Source organism: Lissotriton helveticus, chromosome 3_1 (genome assembly GCF_964261635.1).
Source record: "Lissotriton helveticus chromosome 3_1, aLisHel1.1, whole genome shotgun sequence".
NCBI classification, from domain to species: Eukaryota; Metazoa; Chordata; class Amphibia; order Caudata; family Salamandridae; genus Lissotriton; species Lissotriton helveticus.
In genome coordinates, this window is record NC_136061.1 from 1,928,361,577 (window position 1) to 1,928,378,980 (window position 17,404).

The window sequence follows — 17,404 nt, forward strand, 5'->3', positions numbered from 1 at the left end:
TGAGCCAAACTTCAGAAGACATCTGCTCCAGCATTTGCACAATATCCTTACAAGGTTTGCGCCCAGACATTATTCTAAGCTTCCAACCCCTGAACTGATCAGCTGTGCTTGCTGAAGCAGTGGTCTAGCAGTAACCTAGCACTGCACACCCGAATCTAGCACCTATCAAAAATATAGCACTATGGTCACATACAAATAAATGTTACTTCTATCTAGAGACGTGCATGCTATCTCAAAAAGCATCCTCTATATTAAAAAAATCCAGCATGAGAAACTGATCATTACTTAAAATCTCTGATCGTCTCCTCTCCTTTTCCTTTCAAATGACCCTCCTCTCCCTTTTCCACCCTATGCATGCCTTTTCTCTTAGGACACAACCTTGCCTAAGTCACTTGCATGTTTACCTTAACCTCTATTACCATAGAGAAACAGGATTGAATGCATGGAATGGTTTGCTTGAGTGCAAAAGAGTAATCTCTGTAACACTGGACTAACCTCTTACTTGGGTTCGTGAGCAGAGGCCTGCCCATTAAAAAGGGCTACAAATGCTCGTCAGGAGTAGCGCTATATAAATACAATGACAATTGCAAAATCAGAGGATGGAACTCTTCGTTTTAACCGATGGGTATTGATCTTAAGGGACATATGATTTCAGACTAGAGTTTACATGAATTTAGAGAGGTCTGAAATTTATGGCATGGCATTTACTTGTCCTTTTTAGCTTTTGCTTAACAGCCAGCACAAGAAAAGACCTACTGTGGGTTTGCCAAGACCTTACTGTGGGCTTAAAGCCCACCCTTTGCTTACCATTGGTTGGCTTTATTGTCACTCTCATTGCTTGCCTCCTAGTCAATGGCTTTCCTTGTTCATCTTGTTCCATCTTATGTGTGTCCATTCCTCCGTTGACCCCTCCACCCACTGCTTTTTAGTACACTTTTTTGGAAGGCCAGGCAGAAAATTACTGCCAGCCCACGCAACTGCCTTTGTTTTTTTCTGGTAAAATAAAATGGACTCCACATCATTCTGTAGGGCAAGTAGCTGTGTTGCCAGGCGCGAGATCTTCCTACAGTGGCTTATATGCCCGACCAGTGCCATTTATAAGAGCAAACTGCTAAACGAGTCAGCTGACCTCCGATATAGCCTGCCAGCGGGCGAAAATTTCTGTGTACAATCTTCCACTTTCTCTCTCTTTTTTGCCGGAATTGGGAGGTGGCTACTTTCTTTGCATATATTAAGCTATCTTCCCACTACTGTATCACAAGTCAGCTCCAAATCACAATCAAAACCAGTGGAGACTGTGGAAAGGGCTGAGCCGGTATTACCATTATCGGCCTTTCAGAACTGCACTTGGTTTTACAAATCTGTTCAGTATGAGATGCTCTGCAGGACTGAACTCTGGGACTCAGAGAAAGCCCAAAGCCTGCTGCAGCCATGCGAGTTTCTGTAGTATAAGCAGCAGGAAGAGAACGTCAACACAGAAAAGAATAGCTATAGTGCAGGCAGCCGCATTGCAAGTGTCCCCATCACAGCTCAGTTACAACACAGACCGCAGAGCCCTTCTGCCTTGCATAGATTAGCATCCAGCAACTCAGCACACACAAAACAGAAGCTACGTAAGCAATTCGATCACGCATTCATAAATCCACCAGCTGCAGCAAGGAACCAACCCTGCAAGCCTCTCTCAAACAAGTGGCACCAGAAACAGCAGCAGTATCCCAAAGGGCAGGTTTATTTCTCATCTGGCATTTTTGAGCGAGAATCAACTTTGATGAAACTGTTTTTCCCAGAAAGCTGTCCTTCCAGTTATCACCACTTCAATATGGCGGCCAAGAGCATGGTTATTATGTGAAATGGAATAAACGCCTGTCTCTCAAAGAGGCCCTAAATCGCAGGTTAATACTTGGTTAACCTTTTAGTCAATGACTAAGAACTGGCAATGAGAATGATCAGATGCAGCACCCACGCAGCACAGATATGTCAGTTTCTTGCGATAATCGCCCAAGTTCAAAAAATACAATGGACAAGTCAGTTAAGAATACTGAAGTCCTGTAAAACAAACACCAAACAAGCGAGTGTTATTATGATGATTATCAATTTAAATTTGGAAAACCTAATTTGATACTTTTTTCACCGGTTTGTTGCACTCTGTATATTGCAGCTTTTTTGTAAAATAGAAAGTTCATGTTGCCAGATCGCTTCCTCTTTAAAGCCAATAAACCAGCCCCAATGACAAAGAGATATCATGGAAAAGCTAACGAAAGGCTAAGCGTACCATGCTCATACCAGTATGCACTGTACCATGAAGCACGGCTAATGAATACACTCTTCTGCACAGGCATACATTCGAGTATTTTTCATTTCCTGCCTCATGCCCCACTCCTCTAAAAGCACTAGTTTAGTATCACTACACCAAAACAAAAATGGAAATATTGCCACAATGTCCGTGTCTTAGGTTACAATGAAAAATGGCGGCTCAATATACGTTTTGCTGTCATTTGCTGTGAAAAATGCATGTGCAAATGACTAGGGAAACGGACACAACTTAGGGCCGGATTCTGATGCGGTTGGGAACGTCTCCGGCCGTCTGTCAGAGCCGTTCTGACTGCATCGGAATTGCCCGTGCGGATTCCTTTCCAACCAACCCATTTTGATGGGGTCAGTTGGACGGGAATCCAAAACGGTTTTCCGAATGGCCTCCGATGGACTTGGAGAGCCCGTCTGCCATTCAGAAAACCTGCAGTAATCCCAAGGCCAGCTATTTCCGGCCGAGAGACTACAATGGCAGCTTCCCACTGCCTTTCTATGCTGGCCTTTCCGACACAGAAAGGCATTGGGACTCTGTCTTTGGGGGTACCCAGAAGGGCTCCCGTGGGTGCAAGGCTATCCTGTTGATCCCTGGCCCCGGTGGCAGGCACTTTGAGGTGCCTGCCACCGGTGCAGGGATGAACTACACCTCTGCTCTTTCAGTGGAAAGAGGAAATGGGGAAGCTGAAGAGGCTCACGTAATTTCTCAAGGTACATTAAGAAAAGAATAACAAATCCTGTTTAATGCTGTGAAGCATGATTCATGAAAAAAGTAGAAGTACGGGTGCAGATCTCAGTCTGTATGTACTTCCCTTAATGTCTGCTATTTACCAGCATTCCTAGGTGTAACATTGGGAAGATCAAATGACTTTTCCAAGGAGTTCTCCACAGTAGAGAACTTTGCTCTGGGGAGATATATTCCCCTGTGCAAATGCATCTATTTTTGCCTCAGCAAGGGCAATACTTTTTTCTTGTAGAGAAAGCTGCTCCTAGATTTGGTGAAGGTCTGGGTAAATGATCTATTTGCATTCCAACCCTGGAAAGGTAGTTTACACCACAGCACCACATCTTTTAACCTCCCCTTTCTATCACTTGAGTGGAATTTATAATTGGAGAGATCTCTGTACTTGTGGCCAAGAGCTGCATACTCTTAAATGAGTTTATACCTGCCAGGAATCCCTTTGTGGATTCAAGGCGACTGTTACAAAGGTACACTTCATTGTAAATATATGTTTATTACAAAGGTACACTTCATTGTAAATATATGTTTATGACAGAATTCCCCTTTGTGAATAGGGCCCATCGTCTATAGCGTATGCAGATCTGCTGCTAGCAGTGGCGTAGCTGGGGAGGGAGGGGGTTGGGGGGGGGGGTTGCGGTGGTGAGCAAGTCACATCTGTCGACTACCACCACCCCAACCCAAGATTGAGAACAAGCCGTGTGTCGGCCGCCAGTCCACCCCCCTGGAACAAGTCGTTCATCGGCCGCCACACCCCCTGATCTTTCCTGCACTGGGCGGCATACTTTGGGTCCACCCCGTTGGCAGAAGGTCTAGCTACATCAATGGCTGCTAGGACACAATGCTGGACACTTGTGGGTGGGAAGTCTCTTGTACCGGCCCCAGTGCTCAGTTTAGGGGCACCGCTACAAAAATAGAAGTGGTCTGCATTGTGAGTGATATGTTATGCAGGTCTGTAAATACAGAGAGGAGAAAAATTGCAGATTATGTAAGAGAGTTCCCCCACCAGTAGGCCCACAGCCACCAATTTTCATTAGTCCTCTCCTCCGTGTCAAGGTGTGTTTCACAGACACCAATACAAAACTGAAAAAAAACAAATGAAGGCAACAAACAAAATATGCTTTACAAAAAAAGTACAATCATACCTTCACTTTAAAAGTAGGCTTAATGAAATTATTAACCTCAAAGCTAATATCCCATAACAGCTTGAGTTTCACTTTAGTAGATTAGAGTATCTTGTTGAGAAGTTCCATCGATCAAGAGTATCAAAAACATGCTCACAATACTGGCCGGATACATTCTTCAAAATCTAAACGTGACTACACAATATGAGCATGCAGCCATAGCCCAAAGTAATATAGAAAAGGAAGCCAGCAATCTCCAAGCCAACCTTGTGCAGTTTCCCCACATCTTCCAAGAAACCTACATGCCATCAGGGAATACACGCCTGTGTCCTTTTTAAGTGGTATCCTCTTTACTCCTTGTTTGATTATCTGATTATCACACATTTTTCAAAAATGTGCAAAAAGCTATAGTTTAGAGGAACGACATCTATGGGCGATGCAGTTTTCCGGCAATGATGGTCCAAAATACACCTCACACACAACTCTTTTGCACTTACTTTTAACACGTCTGAAGTGGGAAAATGTGGTAAAGTCTGGTACCTGTCACACCATGGTATCTAATTTTTTGATTTGGCATGACAGCACAGCTAATACAACACCTTATGAGATCAACAAAAAACGTTTTAAAGAGCACTACTGAGTGATGGGGTTTGGATCTGCGGACACATTGATCCTCCTCATTGCTGAATTTGATTGGGAAGAACATGTGTGTCTGCACCGAAAAACAGAGCTGTATTGCACAGATCATGCTCAGTAGGGTAGGTCTCAGTTTGCAATAGAGACAAACCAAATGATCAAGGCTGTAGACAGGGTTGGTTAATTGAAAAAGGTTAGGTCACTTGTCATAGGCCCAATAGGTTTATTATGAAACTTTACTACAAGGGGAGTAAGCCTGAATCATTTATTGTGAAAAGCATATGTAAAGGCCATTACGCCTACAAGGGAGGACTCTATTAAAGTGTGTAGACAATTAGTTTTAACCTTGTAACACCACAGATTACATTAGGAGCCAATTGTTGTCTGTGAAGGATTATGTGATTTCCAGAAATATAGCAGTAAGCAGTAGTACTTAGAGGAGGTTCGTGGCTCTGCCTGCTTTTTGATCTTCTCTATAACCATTTGATTGAAAAATAGTTGTCTTAGTCCACCTAAGAAGGACTTCCATTGCTCATAACGGACAGGGACATTGGTAACGCAAATCCCATGTCAAACACAGTAGGGATTGTTTTTAACGCTGAGAGATACCCCGACCTATTCAGCATAAACGGGGTACACATTGTGAACTGTCTGACAAATATAATATGGATTTTAAAGTGAACTGCTTGCCAAAAACCTTAAAACGTGGCTTTACATTGGGAACTCCTGGCAAAACTCAATAGGCTGGGTATTTACATGGTGACCCTCTGACAAATGCAAAAGGTATGAGTTTTGCATTGTGAATTCCATGACACACCAGATTTACAGGGTTAGTTGCCAACTATGATATTACTTTAGGATACATTGTTCCACACAGGTTACTCTACAAGAGCCCTCTAGAAGGAGGTTAAAATTATAATTGCACCTGAAATCTTGTAAATATATATTTTTTAATTATATTGGATCATTTATTTCAGCCCTTTAGCTGGCTTCATTCATTCTTTTGGCTTTACTTTTGTATGTACGCTGTTGCTATTCAATTCCTGATACAACAAATTAATAGTAACTTAGACTTTCCCTTAAACTTCAAGAAAGTCTTGCTTAATTCACATGTATGATGAGCAATAACCTTTTGAAGTTCAATGCAGTTAAAACGGCGGTGCTGGTTCAAGGGAATCATCCTAAGACCTGGATCACCATTTGGTAGTCACTGGCTCTTGGCCTCAGTCCCTGTGACCAAACATGTTGGTGTTACTAACAATGCTGATCTTGCCATCTGCTCATGTGTCAACAAGATCAAGGTAAATGTTAGTCCTATTTGAAGAGTTTAGAAAAATTCTGTCCTGCTTCTGATTTGTAGTGAAAGATTGATGACCCAGGTAGCTATTTCATCCTGTTTGGTTAATGGAAATGTAGTTGTGGTTGGCTTACCAGAAAATCTTATCTGTCACCTTAATTGTGCAAAATGCAGCTGTCACATCTATTACTTAATTTACCTCCGCACACTTCACCTAAATCACTATTGGACTTTCTCCACAGATTACCAGTGAATTAACTGATCTTGTTTAAGACACTTTGCACGGAGCACAATGCACTTGCTGGCACTTGTTCTGAGTATCTCAGTTCTCACAGGCTTCGTTCCTATTCTTATGCACACTTGGTTGTGCCCATGAGCCATCACACCAGCGCAAACAGGCCCTCTTTTTTTTGGTTCTTCTTTCTATTCCGAGTACTCCCACAATTCCCAGTAGAAGTAAACAATTTTATTCATGTGAGTGCAGGTTGAGCGGTGTGCCTGTGAAAGTGCATGGTGCAACAAATTACAGCCAGTCCAACTGGCATTGCCAGTGGTTGTTCCCAGTAAATATTTAAATCAGGACTAATGCCAAGCAGTAAGATTGCACCCTATTATAGCATATTCTCCGGAGTGAGCCCGGCAGTCTCAATGAGCATGGCAGTTTTTAGGTCTCGCCTTTTCCATTCCGAAGGAATGGGAAATGGCGAGAATTCAAGTGCTCGAAATACTCGTGAAACCACTGGTTTTTTCGTGCGGTTTTCATCGAGTTCACGTGGCCACAGGCACGCGCTTTTGGGCCATAAACTCCCCCTCCCCAGCCAGCTTCCCCCAGGCCGTAGCAGCACTCCTCCCACACCTTTGAAGTGAAGCTTAGCTTCACTTCATAGGCCCCTGCTGCTTCACACCCGCTGTGTCGCATTTCTCCTCCCCCTCCCCTTCTCTGCCTTCCCTCCGTCTTGTTTTGTTAGGCATCGGGATGTGCCCAGGATCACATAATGTTGATATGATGCTAGGACTCGAACCTCGCTCCCCAAGTCGCAAGAAGGCAGCTCTGGCCACATCTCCCCCTTTCTTTTCAGCTTTTAACGCAAGCTTTTAATCCAGGCCGTAGCAGCACTCCTCCCACACAGAGTGTCTGCACTCCAGCTTCACTGCATTGAAGCCTCAACAATTAGTACACGTTCTGTTCTTTTAGTTCTTTCTTCAAGCTATTAAGACCAAGGCCCCCCAAAAAACCATCTTCTGAGGCTGTGCATAGTTAAACGATTTTTGCTGCGTTTTCGAATAAATTCGGATCACAGCATTGTATTGTTAGGTCTTGCCTAAATAAGCTGCTTCGTCAGTCCAATGTCTTTAAATAAATACATACGTATATTTGCATATCGAGGGACTTTTTGTCAGGCCTCTTCATCCACAAGTGTCATTCGCATGTTGCATCCACCTGCCACAACCTAGAGCGTGGGGCAATCGGTCAGCTCACTTCAACCATTGGCTCACTTTAATGTGACGTCATTTTGCTCTTGAAAATGTGTACATTCTCCTAAAAAGTGTTCACTTCACTTCCAGAGCTGGTAAGCTAATCTTTACTTACAATATTTGTTTTTAGTTTTTATTTATTTTAGCGTGATGTCCTATTAAAATTTTTTTTTTAAAGAAGTTAAAAATTAAAACAACGGGCATCCTACAGCCCTACAACTTTGCCAACGCTTGTTTTTCGTACCACAGCTTAGCCGTTTGTATTGAGTTGGTGAAATATCATGAAGTAGCTATCGATATGCATGGTGAAGGTTTACATGTAGTTGTGTCCTCTGATAGAAACGTGCTTAATTTGAGCCGGAGGGTGCCAGTAGGGCCCATCGTTACTCATTGTTAGGTCCAGCACTTATTTTCCTCACGAGTCATTTCCCACGAACAAGAGAAGGAAAAACAACAAAAGGAAAGACTGAGGAAAAGAAAGACGGGAAACTGTCACAACGGGAGAAAGCATGAACCTGCACGTGTGAGATAAGGGGGCAGGGAGTGCAGTTGGTTAAAGAGCCATGAGATGGGTTCCAGACTACGCAGCTTTGGTGTTTGGTGCGCAGACCTTTAATAGCGCTTTCTGCGGGCTTCTGAGCACATGGGCACCGGCCCTCGTTCTTTTATAGATTAAGCACGAAACTTACTAAGCAAATAGGCTTGATATTTTTAATAAGTGAAAGCTGCTTCACACCCGCCGTGTCGCATTTCTCCTCCCCCCTCCCCTTCTCTGCCTTCCCTCCGTCTTGTTTTGTTAGGCATCGGGATGTGCCCAGGATCACATAATGTTGATATGATGCTAGGACTCGAACCTCGCTCCCCAAGTCGCAAGAAGGCAGCTCTGGCCACATCTCCCCCTTTCTTTTCAGCTTTTAACACAAGCTTTTAATTAAGTCTAACACTTACTAAAACTATCGAGGAAGCGACAGAAGCATTTCGGATCTGGGCCCATCCTAACCACCAGGCTGAACTCTCATTGCGTTTCCAACTTTCATGACTTATTTTTTTTTTGTTTCTCTTCCATCACTCCGAGGTGAAGTTTTAACACTTTGTAAAACTACTCAATAAAATGCACTCACAGGCTCACTTTGTCGTCAAAAGAGTGGAAAATAACTCTTTTCTTAAAGCAGTGATAAAGTGGACAAGGTCACAGGCAGACATCACACAAAGCACAATTGTGAAACTCCTGCTGCTATCGCAGCTAAACTGCTTAATTTGGAACACGAGGATTTAGGATCCAATCCCAGCCTTGTTGGCACTTGTGTGAAAATTCGCGTGATTCTAGGTATATAACCCTCCCTGTGCCTTAATAAGTAAAATGCCATTGTACTTAAGTAAAATGTAATGATTGTGTAATGTAAATCCCCACTTGTACGTTTTCTTTTTAACTTCTCCTGGCGCTCTTGTAATGAAAAGTGATTTGTCGGGTACCTATAGCAACGCAATATAAATACCAGTGGGTAAAGTAATGTTTCCCCTTGTCGTTTCGACGAGGTCTGCGCGAGTAAAATGAGCCCTAAACAGGCAGGATCTACGTGAAAGTTGTGTGACAAAGGTGAGAGTCGGAATAATTTATAAAATTTAAATTTTGTGTGGTGGAAAGGATGGCCGTATACGCTAAATGACTGCAAGCCGTGCTCTCGGTTAGGCGCATTGTTCCTGGGTGGTAGCAGGGGGGCTGTGTTTTCAATACCTTGACCACTATTTTGGGTCATCAGCTTTTTCCCCTGTCGTTTGTTGCTGGCCTTCGCTGCACCCGCCCGCCACTGCCCAGCAGGCATTTCCATACTTTACAAATGGCAACTACACCCCGCTGTATATTTTCGCCAGCTTCAGCCTGTTAATTTCCTTCTCAAAACGCCAACTCCCGCCCAACTTCCGTCCCCTTCTTCTCTCAAGACTTCACAGGAACGCCCAGGCCAGAGGAGGGTGAAACCTGAACAAACATTCCCTTCTCTGAAGTACTCGGGGAACTGGCCGGAAGCCACAATCTGCCTCAACAAACACGCTTCCCTCTGTGCTGTTGCCGTGCACGATCAATCCACAGGCCTTGGTGCATTCAGATCTTGGGGGCAGAGAGAGGTCTCTGTCAGGTAATCCAAAGAGGGGTTTCTGTGGCACCTGGCAGGAGAAGGTGTGGGTGATGTGTATTCTAGGGCAATGGTACTCTCTGAAGGCAATGCTCCCTATCTGCAGATCTTGCGGCCCTCCAAACTAACCCACGTGACTGATGGAACTTGTTCCCACGTTCCCTGTCCTCGAGGCTCCCTAGATGAATTAGAGGATGAATGGTCACTGAACCGTATATAGACAGTCAGGTGTGGTGAGGTAGATAGATGGTATTTATATTTTGAAACAAGAACGGATCGGATCCCTTTTGTATCACTCACTCTCTGTCAAAAACCATCCGACACTGTATAACTCATGTTAGAGTAAAGAAAATCTCAACCTTCCCTTCCATGCACCCCACAGTCTTGACACTGGACACTGTTTCATATAAAAATGTCAAGTTTATTAAAAATGTGTAAATCTAGTTGTACCTCCCCACCCGCCCCTCCCCCCTCTAGAATGACGAAGAGGAAATTGTGACATCTCTAGTGAAGATCTGTTTTGATCAGTAGCATATACTCTCAGGGTGGTTGGATCAGATACAATCTTTTTGAATCAAGGAAACTGAGCAGAAGATCTGAGAGGTTAGTTCCCTCATGACATCTGTCTTCTAGCGGCTACTCGCGTAGAAAGCAACCAGACATTCCCATGTCCCACTTTTCAGCACAACACACTGCAATAAAAACAAGCATTTGCCACGCAATAGGTCTCGTTTTTTTTTTTTGCGTGAAACTGGCATAGCGCTCAATTGGCCATAAGACCGGCATCTCCGCGCTTTTGTTTGACCGGGAATAACATCTGTGCTGTGTTTGCGGTAGGAAACCTTTCTCGTGCTCGCTTCGCCTGTCCTCTGTGTTTGGGCTGACATTTGACTCAGTGGTGCCTCTAAGATGCCTGCAGGGTGTGTCTCCATGCATTGTCCCGCTATTTCCTTCGTCCATCTTTGTTTCATGGGTGTTGCACATCTACACAGCAATTGCAGCAGAATATCACGCTATCGCCACCGTGATCAATATCTGTGGTATTTCACGCCCAAGCTTACAGTAGTGACACGAGTACAGGGAAATACGTTTTTGCTTGCTTGTGGTTTTTTTTTCAAGTGACTAGGAAGCGGTAGGAACCGCAGACTGACAGCCGGCGCAAACCGAGGAAACTCTCTGTCACACACGCATAACTCATGTGCACTAAAATAGTTTATAGCGCTGCCTCCTGAAAAGGGCAACTCGTTAATTCAGCACAGCAAAGTGGCACGGAAAGCTACGTACACTATTGTCTTTTTTTGTTGTTTTTTTAAACGCCCATGGAGTTAAAACTAACCACTTGAAATAAATATCAAATACATTCAGCAATTACTCTCTTTGTGCATAAGCATCGAGTAAGCCGTTGGTACTTGTTTCATGACCTGGGGAGGGTGAAGATGTAGGTCGGTCTTGTTCAAGGCTAGTTCGACTTATGGCATGTGATGTCAGCCTTCTCCATCGGACAATGGTGCACCCTTTCTCCTCCAGCAACTCGTTACTGCTTTTTACACTCTCATAAGCCCCTTTTCCGTTGTGTTCCCTTCTCTCTTCTACTATTCCTGTGCCCTCTCACACATGCAGGCTATGTGTCCCCGTCCTGTCACTGTTTCTTCCCTTTCTCTCTACTTGCGACCCTCTCTTCAGTCGCTCCCCATGTCATAGGTCGTTTTTGAGGATTTCTCCGGAGTGCTTTATAGTGAGTACATGATGATGATTATGTAAGTCCAGGTACCAAGGGTGGAGTTAAGAGCTGAATTGGACTAACTGTGTAGGCGGAGTTGAGTCGCAAAAATATGTTGCCTCCTGCCATTATAAATTACAATCACTTTTATTTAAGTATTAATTATTTAAAAAAATTAAAAGCCATTGTTATTTGTAATATCAATACATCTAAGTCACGTCAATACAAAACATGTGGCATTACAAATGCTAAAAGTGTCACATTTTCTAAAGTTAAAAGTATTGGCATTGTAAATCACAAAACCTAAATATAAAATGTCATTTACAAAACCAATAGCTCCAACTTTCCTACTGCGAGACCTATTGGCAACGCCAGTGCTTGTTTTTAAAGTCTTACATTTGAATGTTAGCAAGGCCAAAGCATCCATACAAGTGAAGGTTGCTAGACCCAGGCAGACTTATCTGGAGTAAAATCGCTATACTTTTTTAGGTCAACAACCTATTTTTAGGCATGGCATGAGGCCAAAAATTAGGACTGTTTGAAAATATCCATGGGCAATATTGATTGCCAACATGTTTTGCCACTGATCGTGGACTTGGGTACCGTGCTAGTCCACAGCTGTATCATTCAATGTAGCTCAATTGCGCTATTCTGTAGCAAGAAAATGCCTCTGTAGTGCTAAGTTGCATGGGCTTGAGAATTACTCTGTTTATAATGCTAATTTATCAAATTATGCATATGAAGTTAGACAAAGCCATTGCAGTTTTCACTTGCCCCATTCCCACTATGTGTTCCCGGGTATAGGAGTGCTTTTCGCCTTTTGTGCAGTCTCTAGGTAAAGGGCACAGACAAAAATGAGAAGAGACTGTTTGCAGGCACCTTCAGGGTACAGAACCCTTGACCTTCCCATTCCCAATGTAAGGCAGAGGAGACAGCGTCCTGCAAGATATTACTGGGGTGCCTAGTTCTAACAGTGCACACTTATGGCATAAAGGAGGGGGGTCCATCTGTCTACCAGTCTATCAACTGCAGAGCATTAATGGTCAGAGTTTGGTTAAACACAGGAAATGTTCCTTGAAAAGAGGTGGAAAGGGAGGGGGCTTGCTCAGAAAAAGGTAAACAAGCATTTACAATGCAATGGTTTTGCCTTTGTTAAAGTTAGAGCTATTGGCATTGCTCTTGACATTATTTTTATTTATGTTTTTTTTAAACATAAATAAATGGCATTGTCATTTACAATGCCAATAGCTTATTCTCTTGCAAATGACACACACAAACACCCACAGATACGATCCCCAACACGTGTGTGGTAAAAAACGAAGACCTTCCAGCCTCAAGTTTATTCGAACATAACAGGATAGTGAAACGAATACTTTCCGAATGCTCTGTGAAACTGCAAATCCTAAATGAACTCCAAGTTGCGTTTACAGCCCTTGCCATGTCTTTGCGCCATGTTGACTCAGACATTGACAATTCTGTACATTAACACTAAAGTGTTCAGTCCCAGGTTATACTGCACAGACAAAAACAAACACTACTAACAACAATGAGAAACTCCCAAGATTGTTTCGAGAAAACAAAATATATTTTAGTTGGTCAATAATTCAAAGTTAACTGCCAAGAGTCTAACGTTCCGCCTGTGAGACCAAAAAAAGTTTCATCTAGCATTATTGTCACTAACTTGATCAAATGTACTACTGATACAAGTGTGGATATTTTCTGTTGACATTCATTGCATTCGGCAGAGCAATAACAGACATCTAAAAAAAGATTAACTTAAAAGGTGAGCACAAATGGTTTTATGAAAACAAACTGAAAGTCACAAGAAAAAGACAACCCCTTGCTTTCTAGAAACAAGAGCAATGTGGCGGTGATCCCTCAAACTACTTTATTTGCTCACCGTGAGATGTACTAAAAAATATAATGGCACAACCCATATAGAAAGCACCTGGTTTCACATCGCACTCTAAAGTGAGGAAAACAAATCACACAAAACTTCAAGTTAAACAATTAGAGTCTGATATTGCTACAGAACCTCTACGTGTCAGCCGAATTATTAAAATAACCAAGTAAAAGAAAATAAGACCCTTAAACGTAATATTGCATAACACCTGCTAGTTCTGCACTAGAAACGATCTTCAATAAAGACAGTGCAGCAGCAAAATCAAGATTACACTCGGAGCAGTAGCATTCTATCAAATCCTACCCCTAGAGGAGTGCGCCTGAAATGTTGATCAATAAACACGTGCTGGACTTCAGCTGTCAAAAACTGGACTTCAGCTGTCAAAAACGTCACTTTCTATGTAATGGTGAAGTGAAGCCGGAATACCAAAAAGGAACTGATGGTTCATCTTCATAGAGAGTATAGACCACATGCAACGAGTACTCGGGTCTCAGTGTAGCAGTTTGGTGAGTTTAGGCTTAAGTGATGCTTTAAGTATGAAGCAGCTCCACGGGCGTGCGAGCGCAGCAAAGCAGAGCCCGCCGAGATCCCAGGCCGGTAGATGGTTACATGGTCGTTTGCATGCTTCATTGTGCAGCAGGCGAGCTGGGCTCGGCCTGCACATACCCTGTAGGAAACGGTGTGTGCTTGGCAGCAGTCAGGGCCAGAGCGCGCCCCCTACAGGTCCATGCGCGGAGCTGCACCGCGTTTGCAGACTGCAAAGCAAAAAGGGAGGGGGCGGTGGCGGGTTCTATCACAGGCCCAGAATCCCGCAATCACCGGAGAAATATATCACAGATCCATACCGGTATCCTCCTGCAACCATTGAAGAAGTAGGGCCTTGGAAGAGCAGAACTACACGTTGTGTGTGATGAGCAAGGGAATATAGGTGGTGCAAGTCGCTTTGAAATGGGTTGTGGGAATCCGATCTAACAGCTATGTCGCTTTCTCCACCGCAGCAACTGTCTACTGTGCACCCCTCGATCACTGAACTCAGCCGGCATCAGGGATCGTGCACCAAAAAAGAGACGCAGTGCACAGCATCACCAGCAGAGAGCGGTACACAGAGGGTCCGACGAATCATTGACAGGGGTGGGCCACTGTGCCTCAACACCTTGCGTTACTAGGCAGTATTGAGGGCTTGATCCCTCTATTCCGAAACACCGCACGAAAAGGGGGATGACCCCCTCGATGACAGCTGCCCTCGCGTTACTGCACTCTGACCCTACAGCTGCTTCGCTCAGCATCCTATCGGCGGTAGGATAGAACTAGCCACCTCTGCATCTTGTGTCACTACCACCACTCTTAAAAGCAAGGCCTGAATAAACTTTTCAAACCCTCGGACCACCCCATCAACAGTTCCCCCAGCATCCAACCCCGCGTTCCCAAGCATAAAAGTAACAGGAAGAGACCCCACCCCCTGGGGCTGTCGGGATGAGAGGTAGCATCAGACTGTCAGACACAACCCCTTCCTTCACACACCCTCACCCCAGTGGGCCTGGCGCCTACCTGCGGGTGCCGGTGTTGCTCGGCGGCTGCTGCAGGGCGGGGGCCAGCGCTCCTGTGGCTGTGTCGGGGCTGCTGTTTCCAAGGCTTCTTCCGGGAGCCGTCAATGCCGGACCAGATTCGGGGGCGTTCCCGGCTTTTGGCTGACATCGCGTGACGTCGGCAAAAGCCAAAGAATCTCGGGAACGCCCCCGAATCTGGTCCGGCATTGACGGACAGGCCCCTCGTCCAATGGCTAGGCTCCATTTATGGAGCCAGCCAATGAATGACGAGGGCCGACCCAAACCCACACTACAGTTCTCATTAGGTTTTCGCCTGCGCGAAAAAGATGCGCAGAGCGCATCTTTTCGCCAGGCAAAACCTAAAAAGGAGTTTCTCATACTGAAGACCAGATGCCACTCCTGAACTCTCCCATGAAGGGCCAGAAAACTTCTCTTAGGGTACAATAATTCCTCACATTTAGCAGCACAAGTTATGCAATATGGTAAAGACAGAATTTTTAATGTCACACTTCATACAGTTTAAGCTAAAAAAAAGGATGACTCCAATATTAACAATCACAAGACAGAAGCACTCCTATCTCACAGTTAAGAGAAGAGATATCCAAACTCACAACCCTGACAGAAGCTTTCCATGTTCAGAACAGAACCTCAAGCTTGAGGATGCCAAGTTCATACTGGAAGAAGGATGGTTCCAATCTCACATTCAGAAGAGGGTGGCTCCAATTTCATACTTCGAGAAGGTGGATTCCAACCTCACACATTCAGGAGAGAAAGGCTGAACTCTCAGAATATTTACAGGCCTAAATTGCACTTTCTCCGTTCCAGTCTCATGACCAACATTACACTCAGGAGAAGAAACTGAACTCTCAGAATCTTTATAGGCGTAGATTGTGATCTCCAAAATAGGTTATTTCCAATAAGCTAAGTGCTTCCAGTTAAATTAATCTGAGCATGTCAACAAGTTTTCTGTCCTTTGCTTTCTTTTAAAAACCCAGTTACGTTTTGGAGTTGTCCTGGTTAGTTTCACCTATCCCAACTGGCAACTGCACCAAAGTACCAGAGTAGAATGAAAGCTAAAGTGAAGCCCAGAACTGGAAAACAGGTGTCACAAGTGAAACGGAATCTCTTGCCAACCAGAAGCATGGTCCCCTAGGGCTGAATCATCAGCACTCAGCAGAGAAGGAAGCCAACTTACCCATGAAGAGGTTCAGGAGCACCTCCTGCCCAGCCAGCGTGCTGCTCCTCCACAGGCAGATGATGACACCCCCCAGCCAGGGGATTCCGTGCCCGGTGACCCCGAGGAGTTTGACCATAGAGCGGGTACTGCCCCAAGATGAAGCACTGCTGGCGCACACCCCTATCCTCTTGGACATGCAGATGTCGATGGCCAACATGGAGTTCAAGGCGATGCCCTTGAAGGAAGGGTTCAGTTGTATGCAGTCCTCCTCGGGCAGCTGCTGGGACTGCCGGCGGTCTTTGCTGGTGCCCTCATTGGGCGATGCGAACTGAGAAAACTGCACGCTCTGCTTCCTGCTCGAACCCCGGTTCTCTGGGTTCCCTCGCAAGGGCTGGTTCAAAGACATAAACTCTGGTCTGTTCAGGACATTGTTCCGGTCCCTGGCTCGAGATCTGCTCTGAGGGGCAGGCATGGCAAGCTGTGCCGTCCCAAACCTGCTGTGTTAAAAAAATAATAACAGAGAAATGCTATATCTATTTTCTTTAAAGTATTTCCTTTACAGTTAAACAAGCGACGCTGAAATATATTTCTTTTTGAGCCTTCATATATCTGGAATGCCTGCTGCAGCCCCAGCTCCTGCTGCTTGCAACAGACTCGAGCAGATAAATATAGAGTGAAAGGTATGTCCATGCTGTTTACGTTCCTCTCCCACCAAGCTTGAGGAGACTGTGGCTGGCCCCGCCGTCCACCAATCAGGCTCTGACAGGACTGCCAAATAGCCAATGGTCACCGCGCAAAGGTAGAGCCGTGCAGGATGAGGAGGTTTGGTGGGCTCGGCTCTGGGTTATTTAAACCTCGTCTCTGGCTCAGTCCCGATGGGCATGAGTGACGGATGACGGGGATTGTAGTTTCAAAGCAGGCCTCCTTCCCGTCCCTCTTAATCCCGTCCCCTGCAGCTGCTGCCGGCCCCCTTCTGGGATCTAAATCAAGTGTTGTGTGTCCCAAGACAGCGAGGAGGGCCGGTTGAGTGAGGTCAGCACACAGCCGCTCCCGACTCTGGTTACATCACATGTGCCAACTGCAGCTCTTTTGGAAGGACCCTTCTCACTCGAGCGCCCACCCCCTTCGCCAACAACATGCAGAGCAGACTATAACCGGGGGCCAGTCCTGTGCAGACCCCGCTCTTACCAGCAGGCGGGCCATTTTCACGGTAGAATCTGCGTGGGAATAAAAGTTCCACAGCTGTCAAATGGGCAATTACGCGTGCAATACTTTTAACCAGGTTCAGTCTTTTAACCGGCGTCACTGTGCAACACGTCATTTAGAATTTAGTATAACTGGTTGGGATT

General features: G+C 44.9%; 2 protein-coding genes across 2 annotated transcripts in view; both read right to left on the reverse strand.

Moving 5' to 3' along the window:
• The window catches only part of LOC144825353 (inactive phospholipid phosphatase 7-like), a 60,498-nt gene extending 43,659 nt beyond the window's left edge, over positions 1–16,839 (reverse strand). Inside the window, exon 1 of the mRNA XM_078684144.1 lies at positions 16,074–16,839. Coding sequence (XP_078540270.1) covers positions 16,074–16,527 — 454 coding nt within the window. The 5' untranslated portion in view covers positions 16,528–16,839. The remainder of the gene's footprint in view (positions 1–16,073) is intronic.
• FRMD5 (FERM domain containing 5) overlaps positions 1–17,404 on the reverse strand; it is a 575,457-nt gene that overhangs the window by 452,874 nt on the left and 105,179 nt on the right. The gene's annotated exons all lie outside the window — the stretch shown is intronic.